The sequence below is a fragment of the Balaenoptera physalus genome (assembly GCF_965194825.1).
Source record: "Balaenoptera physalus genome assembly, chromosome: 20".
Classification (NCBI taxonomy): Eukaryota; Metazoa; Chordata; class Mammalia; order Artiodactyla; family Balaenopteridae; genus Balaenoptera; species Balaenoptera physalus.
The window spans coordinates 56,031,287-56,052,482 of record NC_138901.1 but is presented as its reverse complement, the minus strand read 5'-3'; the positions used below and the strand labels follow the sequence as shown (position 1 = coordinate 56,052,482).

Here is a 21,196-nt window from a genome sequence, read left to right as displayed (position 1 = left end):
ACTGGACCTGTGCCTGGGTTGGGGGGACATGAACACTTAGCTACCTCAGCAGGAATTCCTTCCAGGTCCCCTTTAAAGCTGAGGTCTTTAGGGTAATGGGTCTAGAATAAAAAAGACAAATGGGACATAGCTTTGACCCCCCCAAATGAGGAGACCCCAATTCAGCAATAAGTCCCACCCTTCTCCCCTACGGGTCAGGCCAAGGAGGGTGATGGCCTCTTGGTCTCTAGACCTCATACACCCCTCCAGCTTCTAACTGAACAGAACTTGCTTTACCTCAGCTGGATGTCAGGTACCCAAAAAAGGCTCTGCTCCCAGGGGACCGGTCTCCACTCCATGCTTTCTCAATTAAAGACTATTTATACAATTGAAGTGTTGTCTGCCATCTGTGGGTAGCAGGCTTTGGCAGTTGCTCGGGGAGGGATCAAGTCCCAGGGGCGGGGCGGGGCGGGGCGGGGCGGGTGGGCTGGGCTGCCCCCCAATAACAGGTGCACATTCCTGGGCGCCTCGTCACTTCCCCTGCGCTGGCTGTCCTGGCGGCTCACCCAAGCGGACTCACTGAGCGACGCGGGCGGGCTATGACACCAGGGGCGCTACTGCTGCTGCTGCTGCTGCTGCTGCTGCTGGGGGCGTTGGGGGCGCCGTTCGCCCCGGGTAAGTCTGGGCCTCAAAGGGGTAAGGTAAACATGAGATCTAGAAACAGTCATGCCCGGATCCCCAAGTAGCATCCTCCGTAAGGCCTAGAGCTGAGACATGGAATCCCAAATACTAGCTGGGTGACTGTGGGCAAGTCACCCCACCTGTGTTCTTTAGTGTCCTTGTCTGCAAAATGTGAAAAAATACCTACTTTCCGGAGCTACTGTGAATGAGGATGAATGGAGATGATCCAGGCACAGTGCCTGGTATCTGCTCTGAGCTCCTCCCTCAGTATTTTCCCAGGCCTCTGAGGCTTGCTGCGTAGGGAGGTGTTGTCTCTGCGTGTGAGTCAGTGGATACTGAGTCCTGGTCCCTTCCCCCCATTATCTTCTCTTAGCCGTCTACTGCGAGGCCTAACCATTTACCGGTAGAAATTCATCACCCTCTCCCTGACCCATCTTAAAATACAAATGCCCCCAAGAGAAGTAACACTTTGAGCCAGTAGGCAAGAGCTGGAGGTCTTGGGGCTCACCCCGAGTCTGGATGGGCTGGAATGGGTGAGTTGGGGTGAAGGGTAGAGCAGGTAATCACTGCACACTTCAGTTAAAGAAGGAGGTATCTTTCGAGCCGTGGGGTTTCTCCAACGGAGGCTGGAACACCCAGATAACAACAACGAGGAAGCCTCGGAAGTCCAGCCTTGACCCCTGCGGGGAGTGCGGTCTAGATACCCGGCCATAGGGGCAGAGCTGGCGGGTGGGGGGGCGGGGCGGGGCGGGTGGGCGGGGACATGCCTGCTCTGCCAGCTGATTGGCTGGCAGGTGCGCGCTGGCGGGGCCCGAAATTAGGGGCTACCAGGCCGTGAGGACCGCTAGTCCCACCACTCTCTCGGCCCCGCGGCAGCCGGAATCGGGCTTCTGCTTCCCAGCCCGCGGCGCCCCCACCACCTCGCTCCCCACCACTCCCCCGGCTTTCCGGGATCCGAATTTGGAGGCCCCTTAAAGGGTCCCCGTTGCTCTTCGCCCGGTCCTGCAGAACGGAAGTGGGGATCCTGGACTTCGGTCCCAGACGGTGGAGATCGAGATGGCTTCCGTGCTGATCCGAGAAGCCAAGAAGGGAGACTGTGGAAATATCCTGAGGCTGATTCGGGTGAGGGCTGCAGGCCGGAAACCGGGGTCCCAGAGGGGGTCAGAGCGGCGCTGCTGGAGTGGGGGCGGGAAGGAGGAGGTGGGAGCAGAGGGAGGAGCGCGCCCAGGGCTCCTCCTGCCTTAATCTAGCCTCTGTCCGCACGCTGTAGGAACTCGCTGAGTACGAGAAACTCTCAGACCAGGTGAAGATCAGTGAAGAAGGTACGGGCCCAACACCTGAGTCCTGACGGAGGCTGGGGTGGAAGTGACGGATGGGTTCCCCAGGCAGTAACTCCAGACTGGGCACACACCCAGGCCTTCTGTCTCTATCTCTTTGTCACAACTCCGATCTCTGCAGCCCTGAGAGCAGATGGCTTTGGAGAGAATCCTTTCTATCACTGTTTGGTAGCAGAGATTCTTCCTGCCCCCGGGGAGCCACAGGGTAAGAGCACTCCTAGCTCAGAGGCGCCCTCTCCAGTCAGCCTCAAAGGTCTCTCCCCCAGGTGCCCAGCGGCCTGACCCTTCTTTTTTTCTCTCTCAGGGCCCTGTGTGGTGGGCTATGGGCTATACTACTTCATCTACAGCACATGGAAGGGACGAAACATTTATCTGGAAGACATCTACGTGAAGCCAGAGTATCGGGGTACTGGGCAGAGGCCAGGCTGGGAGAAAAGCAACCCATAGACTGGACCACCATCCCTTGCCTCTTAATCCTAACCTATGGTCTTTTCTGATCCCCTTCAACTCAGACAATCCCTCTTTTTGTCTTTTTCTCCCCACATCAGGTCAGGGCATTGGCTCCAAAATAATCAAAAAAGTGGCTGAGGTGAGGAGAGGGATGGAGCTACAAGCTGGGCCCTGGCAAAGCAAAGCTGTATGGGAGGCACCTGGGTTGAATGGAGGGCGAGAAAGTCTTTTCCTTTTTGACCCAGGAAAGTGAGTGGTGTCTTCTCCCACAGGTGGCCCTGGATAAGGGCTGCTCCCAGTTCCGCCTGGCAGTCCTAGACTGGAACAAGGGGGCTACGGACTTGTATAAGGCCCTAGGAGCCCAAGATCTGACGGAAGCTGAAGGTTGGCACTGCTTTCGCTTTGAAGGAGAGGCGATGAGGGAGTTGGCAGGAAAGTGACGCCATCCCTTGGGGATCTCCATTTCAGCTTCTTCATCCCCACCAGCTCAAGCAGTCCTCAGAGACTGTCTCCACTGACCAAGGCCTCCCGGAAGGAAGGGAAGGAGGGTTGGAGGTGAATATTCCCAGATGGAAAGAACAGAGGTGAGGAAGAGGCAAGCCTTCCCACCTCCTTGTTAAGGGTAAAAAATAAATGAGAATTCCTATGTGTTGATGTGGTGTTGGGTGGAGGAATTGAGGATGTGACAAGCTTCAGCTATTACGACCCTTCCTCAGTGTTTTCTGGTCAGTGGATATTGCTCCTGGGGATAAAAGTGGGCCTAAGATGACTTTCACCCACAATGGACCAGAGTATTGGCTCTGGCCTCTAGCATATATATCAGGCTTGTTGGTCAGGTTTGGGACCCAGACAAAGGCCTCCAGTGTCTGGACTGGGCTGTGTGGAATCCGAGACTGAGGCAGGCCCACCGACTCAACAGATGGAACAGGCTGCCACCTGGTGGCGGCATTTTAGGGACACTGGGAAGGACCACTGGCCCCAACTTTTAAAAAATCCGCTCAGCTAGCGAGTGCTTTTTCTTTTTCAAAAGTCACAAAGCCTTTTTTTTCAGTTCAGCAGAACCAGAACAAACCTTTAGGACCCATGGAGACAAGAAGGGAAACAGGTTCATTTCCTACTTTCATAATATTTTATTATACAAGTAATGCAGGTTTGTTGTAGAGAAGTTTGAAGGGACATATAAAAATAAAATCCATAGCCTTACTTACATCTCTACTCTTAACCCTTTGGTACTGATTCCTTAGATTTTTTTCAATGTACATATATACATATAATTAGTTAATTATGTGGGGATTTATGGGATCAACTCTTTTGCCACCTGTTTTTTCATTTAACAATAAATCAGAAACATCTTCCTAAGTTATTAAACACATCCTCACTTCCAGTGGTAACATATTACTCCTTTTGTGGAGGAACCATTGGTTAAATGGTCATAATTTAGACACTGAAAGTGGACCAGCAGGTAACATAAATGTGTAAATTGTAAAACACAGGATCAATGGAGCCTAGAGAGTTGAAGATCCATCTTAAAATTCAAAAAAAAAAAAATACAATTCAGCCAAACAACACTTCAAAGGCCCAAATTCTTCCAGAGTGGTGCCAGTTTTGGGCCCTTAAAATGAGTTTACAACAGATGGGCCTTTAGGACAAACTTGATTGAGAAATAATGAAGCTTGTCTGCCCCTTCCACAGATGGGAGCAAGAAGAATCCAGTTTCATGCCCTTGGCTCATCTAATCTGGCAGGGATGAATATCTTTTAAACATGAACAAGTTATCTTTTGATGGCACTTTTTAAACTTAACTCAGAATGAATTATTTCTGGAAGGACACACAAACAAGCAGAGAGTGGTTGCTTCCAGGGAGAGGAACTGGGTGTCCAGGTAACGCGAGGAAGGGGACTTTTCCCCATGCCACTTTGGATCTTCTGAATTTTGTGCCTCGCCCATGTAGTACTTCAGAAAAATGAATAAATAAAACTTTAAATACTAATGCAGAAGAAAAGATTATGAACTAGGAAACAATATTTCCAAAATGTATCTTGCCCCCGTCCTGTTTTGTCTTTGCTTTTCAGAGTTTACACTTGTTTTTTTGTTATTCGCTCACCCTGACCCAGATCTTACCAGTTTTCATAGGGTGTCTTTGCACCCCGGCATCAATCCATTCTGCAGCCACCCCATGGTCTCCCACCCACTCATCACTTCATTAACCTCCTGTAGGGTGATTCTATTAAGTGCTGGGGCTGACTAGTATGGAGTGAAAATCACCTGGGTTCTGTCCATTCCAGGGAGAACAGAGGGGAGGGCATTTAGGGGGAGGGATTTTTAAAGAAAGAATAGAGATAACTTAAAATATCTCTCAAATCTGTCCACATCCCTAACCCCACTTCCACTATCACCTCTCTTTGAAAATTGCTATAACCTCCTAACTGATCTCCCAGCCTCCTTCTGTAAGTACCCCCCTTCCATGGGGTTATTTTTTTTTAATCATAGATATACAGTATAGTATTTAAAGTGTCAAATATCTCTACAAGACCTATATAAGAAAACAGTAGTCTCCCAATTCCCCAGCTCTTCAGAGTCAATCACTTTCAATTGAGTTTTTTAATTGTATTGTTATGGGGGGGTTTTGTATTCACCTTCATATTTCAAATTCAAAATGGCATACAGATATTGCTACTTTTTTTTTTTTTTTTTTGGCCACATTGGGTCTTCGTTGCTGCACACGGGCTTTCTCTAGTTGCGGCGAGTGGGAGCTACTCTTCGTTGCGGTGCGCAGGCTTCTCATCGCAGTGGCTTCTCTTGTTGCGGAGCACGGGCTCTAGGCGCGTGGGCTTCAGTAGTTGTGGCGCACGGGCTTAGTTGCTCCGAGGACGTGGGATCTTCCCGGACCAGGGTTCGAACCCGTGTCCCCTAGCATTGGCAGGCGGATTCTTAACCACTGCGCCACCAGGGAAGTCCAGTTATTGCTACTTCTTGATGTTTCTGTTTCGAGCACTAGTATTGACCTCCCATTGCTAACCCTCTTTTCCAACCCCTCTTTCACCCCATCCCTACTTCCCATCCTCCCATCCCTCCAATATTATATCATAACTCTGGATGGATCTGTGTTTCATGTTTACATGTTATGATTATGCAAATGCTCTTCACAGTTGAGCCATGTGGATTGTTATAGGTGTTTTTCTTTCTTGCATCATTTTTGTTTTCCCTGAAATTAATACTTGCCTTGTCTCCTTTATTCATTTGCTTAGTTTTCTGTGTACTCTAAATTATCCCCCAATTCTCCCCTAGTTATGTTAATCTCTTCTTAAGAATATACAAACACGTAAGGAATTTGATCTATTTCATTTTGAAGAACTTTCTCACGGAGCCCTTAGACCTGCTCCAGCACACAGTCTGATCTTTAGGCTGCACTGTTGGAGTCCCCTTTCACATCCATCTTAGGGACCTTTGCCCCTCTCTTGACAGCCTGTTTCCCAGAACCCATGTACTCACCTTTCTCGGTTTATTTTGATGGAGCTTCTTGAGAAAGGATGCCTGGGAGGTAAATTTGTTGGAATCTTACAAGTCTGAAAATGTCTGGTCTGCTCTTGTGCTTAATTGACAGTGTGGATGGGTATCAAATATTAGATTGGAAATAATTTACCCTAAGAATTTTGAAGGCATTTCTCCATTGTCTTCAAGCTTCAGAAACTGAAAGTTTGCTGTATTGCTGTTCAGAAACCTGAAATTTTTCTTATTCTGAATCCTATGTATGAAGCTTATTTTTATTTTCCTTCCCTCTTTCCCCAACCACAGCTTTTAGGAGCGTCTCTTTATCCTAGAATTCTGAAATCTTCCATGGAAATGTCTTAGTGTTTTCTCAGTGGGTCTTTGCAATCTGGAAACTCACGTTCTTCAGTTATGGAAACATTTAAAATTTTTATTATTATTTTTTGGGTGATTTTCTCCCTCCATTATCTCTGTGATCTTTCTGGAACTTTTGTTGTTATTCAGATGTTGAATCCCATGGACTAATCCCATAATTTAAAAAAAAGATTTTTTTTCTTTCCTTTTTTCCCCATCTTCATTTTCTGGCTCTACTTTCTGGGAGATTTCTTTAATTTCTATTTTCCAACCCTTCTACTGAAATTTTTTAAATTCCCTAATTGATTTTATTTATTTATTTTTCTTCCAGTTTTAATGAGATATAATTGACATAGCAGCACTGTATAAGTTTGTGTGCAGCATAATCATTTGATTTACATACATCATGAAGTGATTATCACAATAAGTTTAGTGAACATCTATCATCTCATATAGCTACAAAATTAAAGAAATAAAAATTTTTTTGTGATGAGAACTTAACTTTCATATATATAACGTACAGCAATGTTAATTATATTTACCATGTTGTACATTACATACCTCCTTCTACTGAATTTTTATTTTTGCTCTCATGTTTTTAATTTCTAAGAGCTCTCTTATTCTCTGCATTTTAAAAACATTCTGTTTTTGTTTCATGGATATATGTCCTTTTCTCATCTGAGAATATTCATCATAGGTTTTTTAAAAAATGTTTTTCTCCTTGTGTAGTCTGTATTTCTTCTAAACTTTCTTTCGTTGTTTTGGCCTCCATCTTTCATTTTAAAGGCTTTCCTCAAATGTCTGGTAATCCTCAGTTGTCTGCTCATATTTAAGATCGGGACACTAAGGTACTGATTGGAAACTGTGAGTGTGTCTGTATGGGATGTAGGGAGGCAGGTGGACCGTGAACTTTACTATAGGGTGAGCCATGAGGCCATTTCCTTGAGGAACCCCTGATGTCAGTACCATTAGGTCTTTTTCCTTGTCTGGTGAGATTTCCCAGAGAAGATGCTTCCAAACTCCTGCCTGGAGGGTGTAAGCCTGGTTGTAGGTAATCTCAGAGCTGGGTGAAGAGGGAGTCTGGGGCAAGTCTCAACATTCAATCTGTAAACTTTCATTTAATCCCCATTTTCAGGATCTATCTAGCCATCCATCTATCAATCTATCCATCTTTCTATCTTCCTCTCTCAATGTCTCTGTGTATTTAGAAGTCCTAAGGCAGGACTATCCTGGCGGTCCAGTGGTTAAGACTCCATGCTTCCACTGCACAGTGCATGGGTTCGATCCCTGGTCCAGGAACTAAGATCCCACATGCCATGCGGTGCGGCCAAAAAAAAGAAAAAGAAGTCCTAAGGCAAGCTGGGGCATTCTGTTGACACATTCTGTATAGTCCAGCTAGAGTAATTTCACCTACAGGCAATTTCACCTAAAGGCAAATTGGCTGAAAATCCAGTCACAGCTCCCACTGCTGTCAGCACAAAGTCCAAACTTCTGGCTAATCCCTCCAGGCTCTGGCCCAAATCCCCATTATCTGAAATATTATTCCAGCCTTTTTTCCCCAGCAAGTCAGTTCTGACCATGTTAGACTCTTTCCAGTACCTCAAATGCACTGTAGTCTCCCTTCTGGGCCTTCTGTACATGCCATTTCCCCATGTGAAATGCTGTTCCCCCTTTTCCCACTCTCATCCTTGGCCTGAATGAACAATGACTAAAGCAGATGAAAAAGAGCAAAAGTCAAATCTGAGAGGACTGTTGCTGCCAGAGGCTTGGAAATTGATGATGGTGCCATTTCCAAGACAAAATTCAGCCACTCCTGTTGCTTAAGGGTCCAAACCCAAACATTTTAGTCTGACAGCCAGCACTCCTGATAATCTGTCCCACTTAATTTCTCTAATTCTCCCTCCCTACTCCTTATCAGAATCACTGCTGATAGTCTAGTCCCTTTTATTATTTCTGCTACCCTCTTTACTGATGTTCCTTCTCAGGCACTCTTGAAGGCACCTCTTCTTTTGCCAGCCCTTTATTTATTTATTTGTTTCTTTGTTTAATTTTTGGACACGCTGCACGGCATGTGGGATCTTAGTTCCCCAACCAGGGATCCAACCGGTACCCTGCAGTGGAAGCATGGAGTTCTAACCACTGGACCACCAGGGAATTCCCTGCCAGCCCTTTAAATACTGTTGTAGTTGAGAGTTTTATCATGGACCCAATCCATTTCTAAGTCACTTTTCTTTAGACATCTAATTTTCTCTTATAGCTTTAACTATGTCTAATACGCTGATAATTCTCACATTCACCTCTCTAGCCCAGATGTCTCCTGGGCCACACACTTGTGTGTCCATTGACCTACAGGACATTGGTTCCTTCAGTTAATATTTGCCGTGCCAGGAACTGTGCTAAGTACTGAGTATACAATGCTGGGGACAAACAGACCTGGAACCCAGTCTCTGATCTCATAGGGCTTACTCATAGTGTGATGGCAGAAGACAGACGCTGGATAAATGATTAAAATTACAACCATGATGTGTGCCACAAAGGAGTATGGGATGCTTTGGCAGTGTAAGGCAGGGGACCTAAACCAGTGTGGGCATAATGGAAGGCTAATGAAATTATATTTAAATTGGGATCTGAAAGAGAAGTTTGTTGAAGACAAGGGAACATGACCACCTGGATGGTGGACCCTCAAACTCAAAGAGCACAATCAAACTCATTGAACTCATCAACTTCTCCTCCAAAACTTTTTCTCGTATGTTCTCTCTTCCATGACTGGCATCACCATGCACTCAGCAATCCAAGGTAGAAATTTGTGTTCCTCCCACTTCTTCACTGACTCCACCCCATCCTTATCACCAATTCTTGTTGATTCTATTGCAAATTTAACAGGCTCAAATCAACCTGTACCTCTGTTGCCCACAGCCCTAATCCGAGGTGGTCCTTAGCATCTTCCTCACCTGCAACAGCTCCTCACAGCTCTCACTGCCTTCTGGGATGCCCTTTCTCTTTAATCTATTCCCCACAGTTGTAAAACATAAATCTTATTACATTATACTACTGCTTTAAATCTTTCAGTGGCTCTCCAGTATGGATAAAGTGAAGACCATTTTCCTTAACCTGATTTACAAGTCCTTCACAGTCTAGCTTCCCTACTTCAAGCCAAACGCTATTTGAACTAGTTGTGGTTCCCCAAAGGACATGTTCTTTCTGCTCCTCTGCACCATTGTAGTTCTTGTTCTCTCAAGAATACTCTTACTGCACTTTTCCTCTAGCAAATGCCTATTTATCCCTCAAATCTCAATTTGCATCACCTCCCCTGCAGTAGTCTTTCCCTATCACTCTGAAGAACAACTGACCATTGTTCGTCTCCTTGGGATTCCCTCAAAACTTAGTCCTTATCTTTATCCCATGTTCAAATGAACTCCATGCACTTACTTGTTTAAATGTGTTTGTCTGCTCCTTCCCCAATATATTATAAAGTCCTTGTTTTGGGGACCACATCTTGTCTTTGTATCCTTACGACCTACCACAGTGGATGGAACACAGTGAGGGCTAAATAAATATTTGCTAAATGATTACTGCACAACACATGATCCTAATTTCTTGGCTATTTTATTCACTTCTATCGAAATTTCTTACTTATCTTAGTTTACGAATCCTAAGTTTCCCCTTCACTATCCTTTCTCTGTAACAATTTTTCCTCTTTTGGATTTTCTCCGCATTTAGATATCAAATCTTGTGCTAAGTTGCATTTGCCTTTCGGTACTGCCTTGAAATCTTTCTTTAACCTTTCTTTGTATGCATGACCAGAATCTTCTCAAGGCAAGAACGTGACTCTTAAACCGCATTGTGCAGAGATACAGAGGCTCTAGAGAGTCCAGTCCGCCTTGTGGACTGTAAAGCCCAGCGCGTGCGCACCAGGCCCTTTTTTTTTTTTTTTTTTTTTTTTTGCCTTTCGACAACTCCTTTTTTTTTTTTTTTCCTTCGGAGCGTGCGCACCAAGAAAGACAAAGGTGGGGAAAGTGACCAAGCAATCATTCAGGCGCATGCCCATCCCTAACTTGTACAAGCCTGCTGGAGCGCACCGTGGCGAAGTGGGTGTGGTCTGACCAGGAGCATCAGAAGTCCAATCCGATTGAGTGAGCGCTGTCCCTCCCTCCCCATGATTGGTTAGCTCCCAGTGTTGTGGGGCGGTAAAAGGAAGAGACAGGGGCGGTGGAGAGGTGGGGTGGCGAGGAAAGAGAACCAGTCTGGTTCTGCGCAAGCGCAAGTAAGCGACCAGGAGGGGGCGTGAGAGAGTGAAGAGGAGTGTGGAAGCCCTGATGCGCTGGCCAGCGCGAGCTGGGTCGCCAGCCTTAACGCCTGCGCCTTGGCCCTCGGGGCCCGCGCGCGGCGGGCGGGTGCCCGGTGCGCCTGCGCAGTAGGCGGCGGCGGCAGGGGGAGGTGGAGGCCGTGGAGCGGCAGCGGCAGCAGCGGGTCCCGGGACTGAGGCAGCAGCGGGGGCAGCGGCGGGCGGAAGCTGAGGTGACGAAGGCAGCGGCGGCGGCGGTGGCCGTTTCCCTCACGGTGGCGGAGACCAAGGCGGCGGCGGCGGACGGGGAGCGGCCCGGCCCCGGCCCCCTGCTCGTTGGCTGTGGCAGGGCCGCCGTGGGGCCGGCCCGGCTCCCGCCCCCCGCGGCTCCCCCTCCGGCTCCTCCTCCGGGGAGACGCCGGGGACCTGGCCCGGCCCGTACTCAGAGCGCTGCTGCAGCCGCCGCCGGGGGAGTCGGAGGCGGTGGCGGCGCCATGGGCGGCCTGGCCTCTGGGGGGGATGTGGAGCCGGGACTGCCGGTCGAGGTGCGCGGCTCCAACGGGGCCTTCTACAAGGTGAGGCGGCGCGCTGGCCGGGGACGCGGTCTTCAGCCCCCTCCCTCCAGCCAGAGTAGGGAAGAGTGGGGCGGGATCGACATTCTGGAGCTAAGCCCTGACCCTTAGAACCTTAGACCCACGCTCCCACGCGCGGCCGTCCTGGGGGGAGACCTCTAGAAGTTAACCCCTTCCTCTTATTTTTGAGCCCTCTATTACACCTGCTTTTACCCGCATCTCCGGGATTGAGCATCAGGGCATTATTGTACTTGGTTCAGCTCCCCTCCCAACCCCCCAGAAGAGACCCCATTTACCCAGCGTCTCGTTGACTTTTCCTGTCTCTGGTAGAAGATCTACCTTGGATCTGAATCACGTCTTCCCCACAGTCCAAGCACATGGAGAATTCTCTTTATTCTCCACTATTACCCCCTTGGGAAGGCCGTCCCATATTAGATCTTTTCATCTTCCTCGGAGAGGCCTCTGCTTACTGGCTCTGGAAGACTCACCCCACTTTCATCTTATATTTCTGTTCCCACCCCAAGGAGAAACGGTCAGAATCTGTTTATGACATTTAGTATCTTTGACCTCAGGAACTCTGGGCTGTAGCCGTCTAGTTGCCTCATAGCCATAAGGTGGCACCTTTTCTCAAGTCTCTCACCCCACCCCTTTATTCCAAGACTAGCTGGTCTACTGTTTTACCCAGGGATGGTTTTGTATTTGTCATCTCACTTTGACCTCATACATTTAGATCATTCATACAGTTTCTTCATCTTGAGGAGTGTAAGCTTCATATCCCTGATCTCTAAAAGGGGATCTCACAAGGATTCCATCTGTTAATCTTCTTCTTAAGGATTTCCACTTCTAGAAGACTTTTGGCCAACTCGCCCAGTTTGGGAATCCACTAGCCTTTTTTTAAAGGAGAAGGAGACTATCTTTAAAAGATCCTTGTTTACTTCAGGTCCCCCGTTGCCCAGGATTGGGTTTTTTAGAACTCCTTTTATTACCACCTTTTAAATCTGTTCTGAATCTTATTTTTTAGGACATTTTTTTCCCATTTAGATTAAGCCAGAGGGAGACCCCTCTTGCCTCTCAGGAATTTTTCTTTATGTGACTGTTGTTATTTTGAACCTCTTTGGACTTTATGCCTGGAATTGTCTCAGAGACTTTCCTGATTCCTGTCTTCTCTCATTTTACCCTGAGGAGCAAGAGCAGAGTTATCTTATCATAACATTACTTGTGAGGAGAAGAACCCCCTTTCCTTCACTTCCCCTCAAGCCTTTCCTCCCATAATAGACCTCTCCACCTTCGTGCCCTTGGAAATGACTTTCTTGAACTCCTTCCCTGTGAAGTCATATCTTGCTATAACTGGAAAGGGTCTCATATTTGCCCTTGGAGTAGGTTTCTGCCCCAACTTCGACTGGTAAGCTCAGTGTAGTCACTTTTGACCCATTCTAAATGCCTATTCATTTCTGCCTTACTTCCCTCGCCAGATTTCTTTATATTCTTCAGTGCCTGTGGGTACCCACATCTATCTTAACTTAACCTCTCAATATAAGTCGTTAGCTTTTTATCCTAATATTTCTGTGTAATACCCAGAAACTACCTATTCCATTACCCAGCTAAGATGGAAGAAGGAAGCTCCCAGCTGATTCTTTCTGTCATTTTTTTTCTGCATACTTTCCTAACTCATGGGACTTTTTCTTCTAGCCTGCCTCCATAGCATTTCTGTTTTCTTTGGCAAAGTTTCTTAATTCCTTTCTGATTCTGATAGAGTGCATTTGTCTCTTATATCCTTTTCCCCCAAACTTGCATTACCTTTATTGAAATACCCTTCCTCATAAGATTTTAGCCTCATTTCCCACAGTATCTTGTCCTTCATCTGGGTCCTTCCCATCCCTAAGAAAAGTGATTCTTAAACTAAGCCTGAGATCAAGATATGATGTTTGCTTTTGTTCTAGGAAGCATGGGAGTCAGACACAGCTGGGAAAGATTGGTATCCAGTTCAAATTAACTGTGTGAGACTGCTGGGAAGGGACATGTTTCCCTTTCCACATATAAGTGTCCAACAGAAAATGTGTCTCTGAATCTTTCTCTTTTCTCCTGTGGGCTATGGCAGTGATAGACTTGATTGAGTGAATTGGGGCTAGGATGCTTTGAATCAGAGAATAGAGTTTGGACTTGAGCTGGAAGCCAGGTAATGTGGATTTTGTGTCCTGGCCACTTTAGCATTTTCTGCCCCATGCCTCAGTTGAAAACAACAGTAAATCCTTAAATTCAGACTAATCTTTCTTCAACGTTCAGTGCCATATAGATACTTGCCCAATCTGTCCTTGCTGCTGATTTTAATATTCATGACTCAGCAAACTTCAGTGTGGTTCAAGGAGTGTTTACATTGCTTCTAGAACTATAAATTTGGGAAGGTTCTTTTCATCCCTCTCAGAATTGGGTCCTAGTGTTGTTGATCTTCTTCCAGGATAGAACTGCAAATGTCAGATCTGGGATCTAAGTTATCATTTAGCTATCCCATCAGCTCTTCCTTTTCTGTCAGAACTTAATGTGTTTTGTTCTCTAAGCGGTGCTCTCCCAAATGAAATATCTGTTCACCTTCCAGGGCACAGTCATCCAACTTTCCAGACCTTACCTGGATATCCCAATTCCAATTCCTTTGTTAAGGAATATGGCATCCTCACCTTCAACACGTGATTTTTATCCAGACCCTTCCTGATTTTCTTCTAGAACTCCCTCCTTTATTTTGAGAACCCAGGACTAGAAGATAGGTTGAAGGTGGGACCTAATTTTGTATCTTATAATTTGAGGAAAGTGAAGTACTTAGGAACCTAGGACTCTCACTTCCTCTGTCCAGTCCTAGGCTCTATAAGCCAAAGCTCCATAAGCCCTGGCCATTGAATTGAATTGAGTTATCCTTTGGATCTAGGTAGCCTTCTAGAGATTCACTCAACTGCTCTTGCCCTCCTCTGCTTATCTTCTCAATGAGCATGGACTGAGCAGAACTAGGAGCTCACTTTATACCACTGGTATTTTTGGAGGAAAAATACTGGGGTAATGTGGGTGGAATTAAGGAGCAGAGACTGACTTGGAATGTGAAGTTGAGGAGAAAGCTTGTTTTGGAGAATCTTTGAAGGAAAAAGACCCTAGAAGTATAAGAATGAGTGACGTTTAGTTGAACTGCTGAGTTATGTGAGGGAAAACTCCATTCTGAGCTTTGCATTTCTGCCTTGGGATCATGGTAGCTTGAAAAACCAGGGTAATGTTGCTACCTCTGCCTGAGGGCCAACCCTGACATGTTGGAGGAGAATTGGATTAGAGCTTTAGACATATCCTTCGTGAATGAGTGTATCTAGGAGTGGGGATCTCTTCACAAAAGAGGCAGGCAGGTGATTCTCTTCCACTATGTTTTATCTCATCCCTGAAATGTTTTGAAAATAGCTAACTCTCTCTTGATAAACTGTTTCTAAAGCTTAGAGATAGACGTTTTGGATAAAGAATTGGATAAAGTCAGCTGTAGAGGCTAGATGAAATGTTTAGAGAAATCCTTATAAAGGAAGAAAAGAGGAGGACACTTAAAAAGGAGCTAAGGAAAAAAGAAGAAAAAGAAAAAAAAAAAAAAGGAGCTAAGAGAAGAACCCAAAAGGGAAGAGAGGGATTCGGGCAAATAGAAGATGTGAGTGGAGAAGAGTAGGAATGCGTATTGATGGAGCTGAATGAAGAGTGGAAAAAATATTACCAAAGAAGGGAATGGCAGAGAAGGCTAAAGCATGGGTAAGTAAGAGGCTAGGCAGTACCAGGAGTACTAATGCCTTGGGCAGAAGTAAGGCTCTAAGTAGTAAGACTCCATAACAAGATCCTTTCCCGAAAGAAGAGAAAGACGGCTGGTATCAAGAGTGAAATTTTAGGTTTAGATTTAAGGAAAAAACAGTGTATTAAGTGTTTATGATTGATCAGTTCTCTGAGGTGGGAGTGACACAAGTGTACATTTTTGGTGTTTTCTCTCCTAAGCTCATATTTTGTTCCTTCCTGCAAAGCTCAGGAATAGTTCTTCATATATTAGCTTTTTGAAACCCCTAATTTTTAAAAAAATCTAATGAGGCATAATTGACATACAATGAAGTACACCTATTTAAAGCATACAATTTGTTCAGTTTTGACATACATATAAAACAAACCATCGCCACAATTTCTATCAATCCCAAAAGTCTTCCACCAACCACCAGTGCCTTTTGTCACTATACATTAGTTTGCATTTTCTGATTTTTGAAAGAAGCGAAAAGGCAATTCAGTAGAGAAAGGATAGTCTTTCAACACATTGTGCTCAAAGAAGTGCATATTCATAGGTTAAAAATGAAGTTTGATTGTATCTGGCACCATATACAAAATTTAACTCAAAATGGATCATTGACCTAAATGTAAAATAAAAACTATAAAACTCTAGACAAGGACATTAGGTAAAGATTTCTTAGATATAAAACCAAAAGCTCAGATACAAAAGAACAAGTTGAAAAATTGGACTTACTCAAAATTAGGGATTGCTAATTTTGAAAATGTGAAAAACAGGAGAGAAGGTAGGAAAATTGGGAGCACAGGATTGAACGCATAGCTTTGGCTTCCTCAGTGAAGACAGAAAATAGGAGGTGGGGAATTCCCTGGCAGTCCAGTGGTTAGGGCTCAGAGCTTTCACTGCCTTGGCCAAAAAAAGAGAGAGAGAGAAAATAGGAGGTAGACCAGCGATTCCAGCTATTCAGTCGTCCCTGTTCCTCTCCCTTGTCATCATCTCAAGTTTGGGGTCTTCTACAAATTTTATTACTCTTTTCAAATTCTTAGCAGTGTCCTAGCATTTAGAAATCTCACATCTTATATGCATGCAAGAACCCTTCTAGATTTAAATGACCAGGGCTCCTCTACTCCCAAGTGAGATGTAGAGTCCCCTATTTCTCCGCATGCCCTAGTGTATGTCCCTCATTATTATTGTTTGCTATTCAGATCCATCCTATTAGGCCTCTGTTCTAACCCCAAGGAGTTCGGCGCCGGGCGGCCGAATGGGCCGAGATGCTGCCCGTGCGGCGCCCTCTGACCACCTCCGCCTCCCTCACGGTGCTGGCCGAGGCCTCGTACCGGCGGGCCCCGGCTCCCAGCTCAGCCCTGCTCGTCCGCTCCTCCCAGCCCCTGCCCGACGTCCAGGCTACCGAGCACCTTCCGCCCCGGCCCACCTTCATGCCACTCAGCCGGAAGCCGGGGGGCAATGCCAGCTACCAGGTGTATGACAGCCTGGAGCTGAAGCGGCAAGTGCAGGAGAGCCGAGCGCGGGCCAACTCGCTGCCGCCTTCCACCTCGGCCTCGAGGCCCCCTCTGCACGGGAGCCAGACTGGGAAAATGAACTGAGCAGCAGCAAACGGGGGCGGGGGCGGGGGGCGGTAGGGCATGGCGAGAGGAATAAAGAGCGCCAGAGTCCAGGAAACATTGGTGGTCTGTGGCTTGGAAGCGCCACTCCTTCTGCCAGCCTGGGTCCCTGCCCTTGGCTTCCTGCAATAAGAAGCCAGTGTCCCCTTCTGGGCCTGAGGGTCCCCTTGGTTTAGTGGCCACAGTCCTGCCAGCAAGCCCCTCCTGGTCCTATACCATGCACTAAGTAGATCTGCAGCTGCAGACTCCAAACCACTGGTCTCTGGGCACCTCCTCTGTGTCTCAGCTGTCCCTGTCCCCAGAGAGCCTCATACAAGAAGCTGCTTCCAAACTGGGAGGTTCCACATCTGGGCAGGTCCAGCTCCACGCCCAGTGAAGGGCATGAAGAAGGCTGAGGCTCTGGACTCCAGCCAGGCCTTCCCCAGGGCTCTGAGGCCAAGGTCTTCCTAGTCTCAGGAGGGGCCAAGAGATGGAATGTGTCATTTGAACAAGTGAGCCAGAGGGTGGTGAGTGAATGATTGACCACTCGAGGGGAGGTGGGCCGGCCTCCGGGCCCTGTTTGACTGTCCAGGCTCAGCTTACCTGACCCTGGTTACCAGCGAATGCCACCCTGGGCCCTCCTTTTCCTCCCCCTCCCTCATTGTGACCCCAACCACCTGCCCCATTATGACCCAGTCCTTCTCCCCCTCTGGCTCCCAGTGAGTATGTGGAGGCCAGGGGGCCCAGGCAGTCCTGGGACCCGCGGCCATGGGTGAGCAAACCCACTACCGAGCCCAGCCGTGCTCTGGCACCAACCCCAGGAAATGCCAGGACCTAGGAGACTCAATTCTTCTGATCCTGGGCAGCTTCATCTTGCTCAACGTGGGGATCAACGTGGTGACTCTGGTCAGGGCAGGATCAGGGCAGTGGGGTTGGGGGAGCCCTGGGGTCTTGAAGGGGCTGAGGTGGGAGGGCTGCTGGGGTGTGGCCGGACAAGGGTTGGATTTCAGGGCTCACCCTGCTCCCGGCCTCCCCCCTCCCCTGCTTCCCTCAGCTCTGGAGGCATCTGAAGAGCTCCTTGCGGACACTCTTCCATCACGTTTTCCCCAAAGGTGAGTGGGCGCCAGCGTGGGCTCAGGGGACGTGGGCCTGTCCCCTTTCTTCTATCCCTGCCTCGATTCTCAGCCCCTCAGGAACCCAGGCCCTGTCCCATCTCGCCTTTCCCCGCAGACAAGCAAGCCAGCTGTGTAGGCAGCCATCGCATGTGCCTGCGCAGCTCCGTGGATCCCAACAACCTGTGCTCAAGAGTTTCTTCCCGCTTCCGCCATCGCCCAAGCTTCCTGCTCGGGCACCCAAACCACCTTGACTCCTGGCTACCAGTCACAAAACATAAGAAGGCTTCTGGGTGCTGCTGGATGCCGCCTCAGTGTGGACGGGCTGGGGCTCCCATGGAGGCTCCACGGGGACTGTGGAAGGAGGGGGTAGTGGGAGCTGGCGAGGCCCCTCCGGTCACAGCCTTAAAGTCCCGAGCCACCTTTTACTCCAGGCAAGAGACATCTTCCAAGCTCCGCAGGATGAGCAAGGTGGACGTGCTTCCACTCCGCCTGCCCCAAGAGAGCAAGACGAAGACCCCAGACTATGACCCAGCCCGGGCCCAGACCCGCCCCCCAGTTCAGCCCCCTGCGCATGCTCCGGCCAAGGCCCAGACCCTCTCCTCAGCCCACCCCCCTGAGCACACCCCCCCCCAGGCCGAGACCTGCTCCCGAGGCCACGCCCATGAGCACACTTCCGCCCAGGCCCAGGCCTTCTCCCCAGTGGACCCCACTGGGCGCACACCTGCCAAGGCCCAGAACTTCTCCTCAACCCAGCCCTCTGAGCACGCCCCACCTCAGGCCCAGACTTGCTCCACGTTCCACCCCCCTGAGCACACCACCCCCCAGGCCCAGACCCCCTCCCCAGCCCTCACCCCTGAGCACAGCCCTGCCCAGGTCCATGGCCCTGAGCATACCTCAGCCCATACCCCAGCCCAGGCCCAAGCCCAGGCCCCCTCAAATGCCTCAGCCCAGTCCCTGGGCCACACTTCTGTCTGCACCCTGACCCATGCTCATCTGACCTATACCCATGCCAACACTCTGGTCCCTCCCCCACCTTCGGCCCCAGTCCCTCCCCCAACTTCTGCCCCTGCTACTACTCCTGCCCTAGCCCCTACACCAGCCCCTGTCCCGATCTCTGCCACAACCTCTGTCCCAGAGCTGGTCATGGCCCTGACGACCACTCCAGTCCCTTCCACCACCCCTACCCCCATCCTAGCTTCTATTCCCTCTACCTTGTCTGCCTTCAGCCAAGGCCTCTCCTCCGGCCAGGTGGTCTACGATGCCCACAGGGTAAAGCAGAACGTGGTCCATGTGTGTCCCCCTCAGAACTCTGGGTACTCCAGAAAGGACTTGGGTACCGTCTCCAGGCCCCAAGAGGGGCATGGTCTGGTGAGCTCTGGTACAGCTGAGCAAACACTGAAGCAATGTAGTGGGGACAGTGCCAAGCCCTCCACAGGATCCATACTGGGTTACCTGGAGTTGGGGAATATGGAATGGAAGACCTCAAATGATGCCAAAGACAAATTTGTGCAGTCCAAGACCTTCCCTTACTGCAGCTTTCATCCTTGCAGTTCTGAGAAGAGAAACACGGACCCCCAGGCTCCAGTCTACCCCAAATTCCTGGTGTACTCCAAGGATGCTGCACCTTCTCAACCTTGCTTCCATTCTCCAACCAGTGCCCAGAGCTCACCATGCGCCATGCCTCCACCATGCACTCTTTCTCTGCCTCTTGTTTCTCCCAGATCCTTTGTCTTTCATCAACACAGCAACCACCAGAAGCCCTCCGCCTTAATACAACCCCCCACCTTTCCCCCAACCTCCAAGTCTCCTCCGTCTGTCCTCTCTTCCCAGGGCCCCATCCCTCCCCAGTTAGCCACGACGTCCCAAACCCCAAACCAGCCCCAACCCCCTGAACTTCGTGAGACTCTAGACCTCAACCAAGGCTCTGTCCTCCAAAGGACCCCAGGCCCTGCAAACGAGAGTAGACTTTGCAGAAACCCAGGCCTTACCCCAAATCCAGGCCTCCACAAGAACCCTCTAGGAACTGACTCTGTCCAAGCTTTGGGCCCACATCAGACCCGAAAGTTATTTAGATCTGAGGCAGTTCCTCGAAAGGAGGATGCAGGGCAGCACATACCATGGACTTCTGTCCCACCCAGTCAGAACTCCTGCTCTCCCAAGGCTCAGTTGACCTACAATGACCTGCAAACCTTCTCAGAGGTACCTGTGCTGATTGAGCTGCAATCATCCTCCCGGCGAGCAGGCAGCCAAGACTGGGTGTACCACCCCATGGATACAGTTCCTCCAGCCTGCCAGAGCTATCGCCAGATGTCTACGCCTCCCAAGACCAGCTGGAAGCCCTACTGTCCTGGGTCAGGCACCCGGCTAGGGCATGTGGTCTTTGACGCCCGCCAGAGACAGTTCAGAGCGGGCAGGGACAAATGCGAAGCTCTGTCTCCCAGGCGCCTTCACCGAGAGACATCCAACAACTCACCGGAGACCATCAAGGGGTGGGGATATCAGGGGACAGATATGCATGAGGAATAAAGAGACAAGAGAAGTGTTCTGTGGTTGTGTGAGGACATCCACCCCAGCCCCATCCCACAGGGCCTGATGAGGACCTAAACTATCCCTGCTTTCCCTCCATCGCTGTCTAGCTAAATCCGTTATCCCCAAGGCCCTAGAGCTGCATTGTCAATTACAGTAGCCACTAGCCAAATATGCCTATTAGAATATAAATTAGTTAAACTTAAGGAAAAGTAATTCTGTTAAAATTTAAGTGAAAAAGTTAAAAATTCTCTTCCTCAGGGAACAGAATTTCCCTGGCGTCCAATTCTGTTCCCTGGTGGTCCAGTTGTTGGGACTTGGCGCTTTCACTGCTGTGGCCGGGGTTCAATCCCTGGTCGGGGAACTCAGTCCCTGCAAGCTTCATGGCTTGGCCAAAAAAAGAAAACAATTCTGTTCCTCAGTGTCATGATCTTCTAAGTGCTCAGTAGTCACATGGAGCTAGCGGATACTGTATTGGACAGCACAGATTTAGAACGTTTCCATCATCATGGAAAATGCTATTGGAGAGCAGTGCTTTAGAGTTTAGAGCAATTTTCCTTTCCCTGTCACCCACCCCCAGCATCTTAAAGCTCCCCCAGAGCCCAGAGAACTTAGTTCTTTTTAGGGTGGCTCAGAAGCCACCCTCTGGGGAGGAGGTAAGATGTAGGCATGGACACCCAACGCCTGATTTCCCCAGACTGTGAGAAAGAGCCCAGGCTTCAGTTTTCCTGATCTGCTCTCTTGGGTCACGACCAGAGGTATGCAAACTTGCCTCCCCCATTCTGGGCTGTGTTTGGGGCTCGTGGTTACTGAGGGAGAAGACCTCTCTTGGTCAGTGACTAGGAAACCTTGTGTTTGAGGCTCCCCAAATTGAGCCTTGGATTCTGACGGTCCCCTCCTTCATAGGCCTCTAATTTTCTCCAGGTGTCTCCACTTAATTTTCTTGCCCATGGACTTAGGCCTAGTTCACTGTGGAGACAGACCCCTGGGAAAAAGGAATGTAAGAATTCCTGGTCCAGCATGCATTGGTCT

General features: G+C 48.8%; 2 protein-coding genes and 1 pseudogene across 7 annotated transcripts in view; all 3 read left to right on the top strand.

The window, feature by feature from the left end:
• Positions 1-468: 468 nt before the first annotated feature.
• The window catches only part of CHRNB1 (cholinergic receptor nicotinic beta 1 subunit), a 39,222-nt gene continuing 18,494 nt past the window's right edge, over positions 469-21,196 (top strand). Inside the window, exon 1 of one of the 5 annotated variants that reach the window (XM_082441180.1) lies at positions 469-654. In XM_082441180.1, the coding sequence (XP_082297306.1) occupies positions 579-654 (76 nt within the window). In that variant the 5' untranslated portion in view covers positions 469-578. The remainder of the gene's footprint in view (positions 655-21,196) is intronic. The other 4 variants (XM_082441183.1, XM_082441181.1, XM_082441176.1 and 1 more) reach the window with 4 other exon arrangements.
• LOC309650175 (thialysine N-epsilon-acetyltransferase-like) lies at positions 1,698-3,097 on the top strand. The gene is made up of 6 exons (XM_082441216.1): positions 1,698-1,782; positions 1,931-1,982; positions 2,119-2,202; positions 2,302-2,403; positions 2,546-2,586; positions 2,720-3,097. Exons 1-6 carry the CDS (start codon positions 1,717-1,719, stop codon positions 2,885-2,887), a joined length of 513 nt encoding a protein of 170 aa, XP_082297342.1. The 5' UTR covers positions 1,698-1,716; the 3' UTR covers positions 2,888-3,097.
• Positions 17,786-20,410, top strand: LOC309651203 (uncharacterized protein SPEM3 pseudogene; annotated as a pseudogene). Its single transcript has one exon. The product of its transcript is annotated as an uncharacterized protein SPEM3 pseudogene (transcript).

Excerpts from the sequence above, each read along its gene's own strand:
- LOC309650175 (XM_082441216.1), top strand. The coding sequence starts at position 1,717 with ATGGCTTCCGTGCTGATCCGAGAAGCCAAGAAGGGAGACTGTGGAAAT. Across the intron at positions 2,203-2,301 it reads TGCCCCCGGGGAGCCACAGG|GGCCCTGTGTGGTGGGCTAT; the intron begins GTAAGAGCACTC and ends TTTCTCTCTCAG. Across the intron at positions 2,404-2,545 it reads CGTGAAGCCAGAGTATCGGG|GTCAGGGCATTGGCTCCAAA; the intron begins GTACTGGGCAGA and ends TCCCCACATCAG.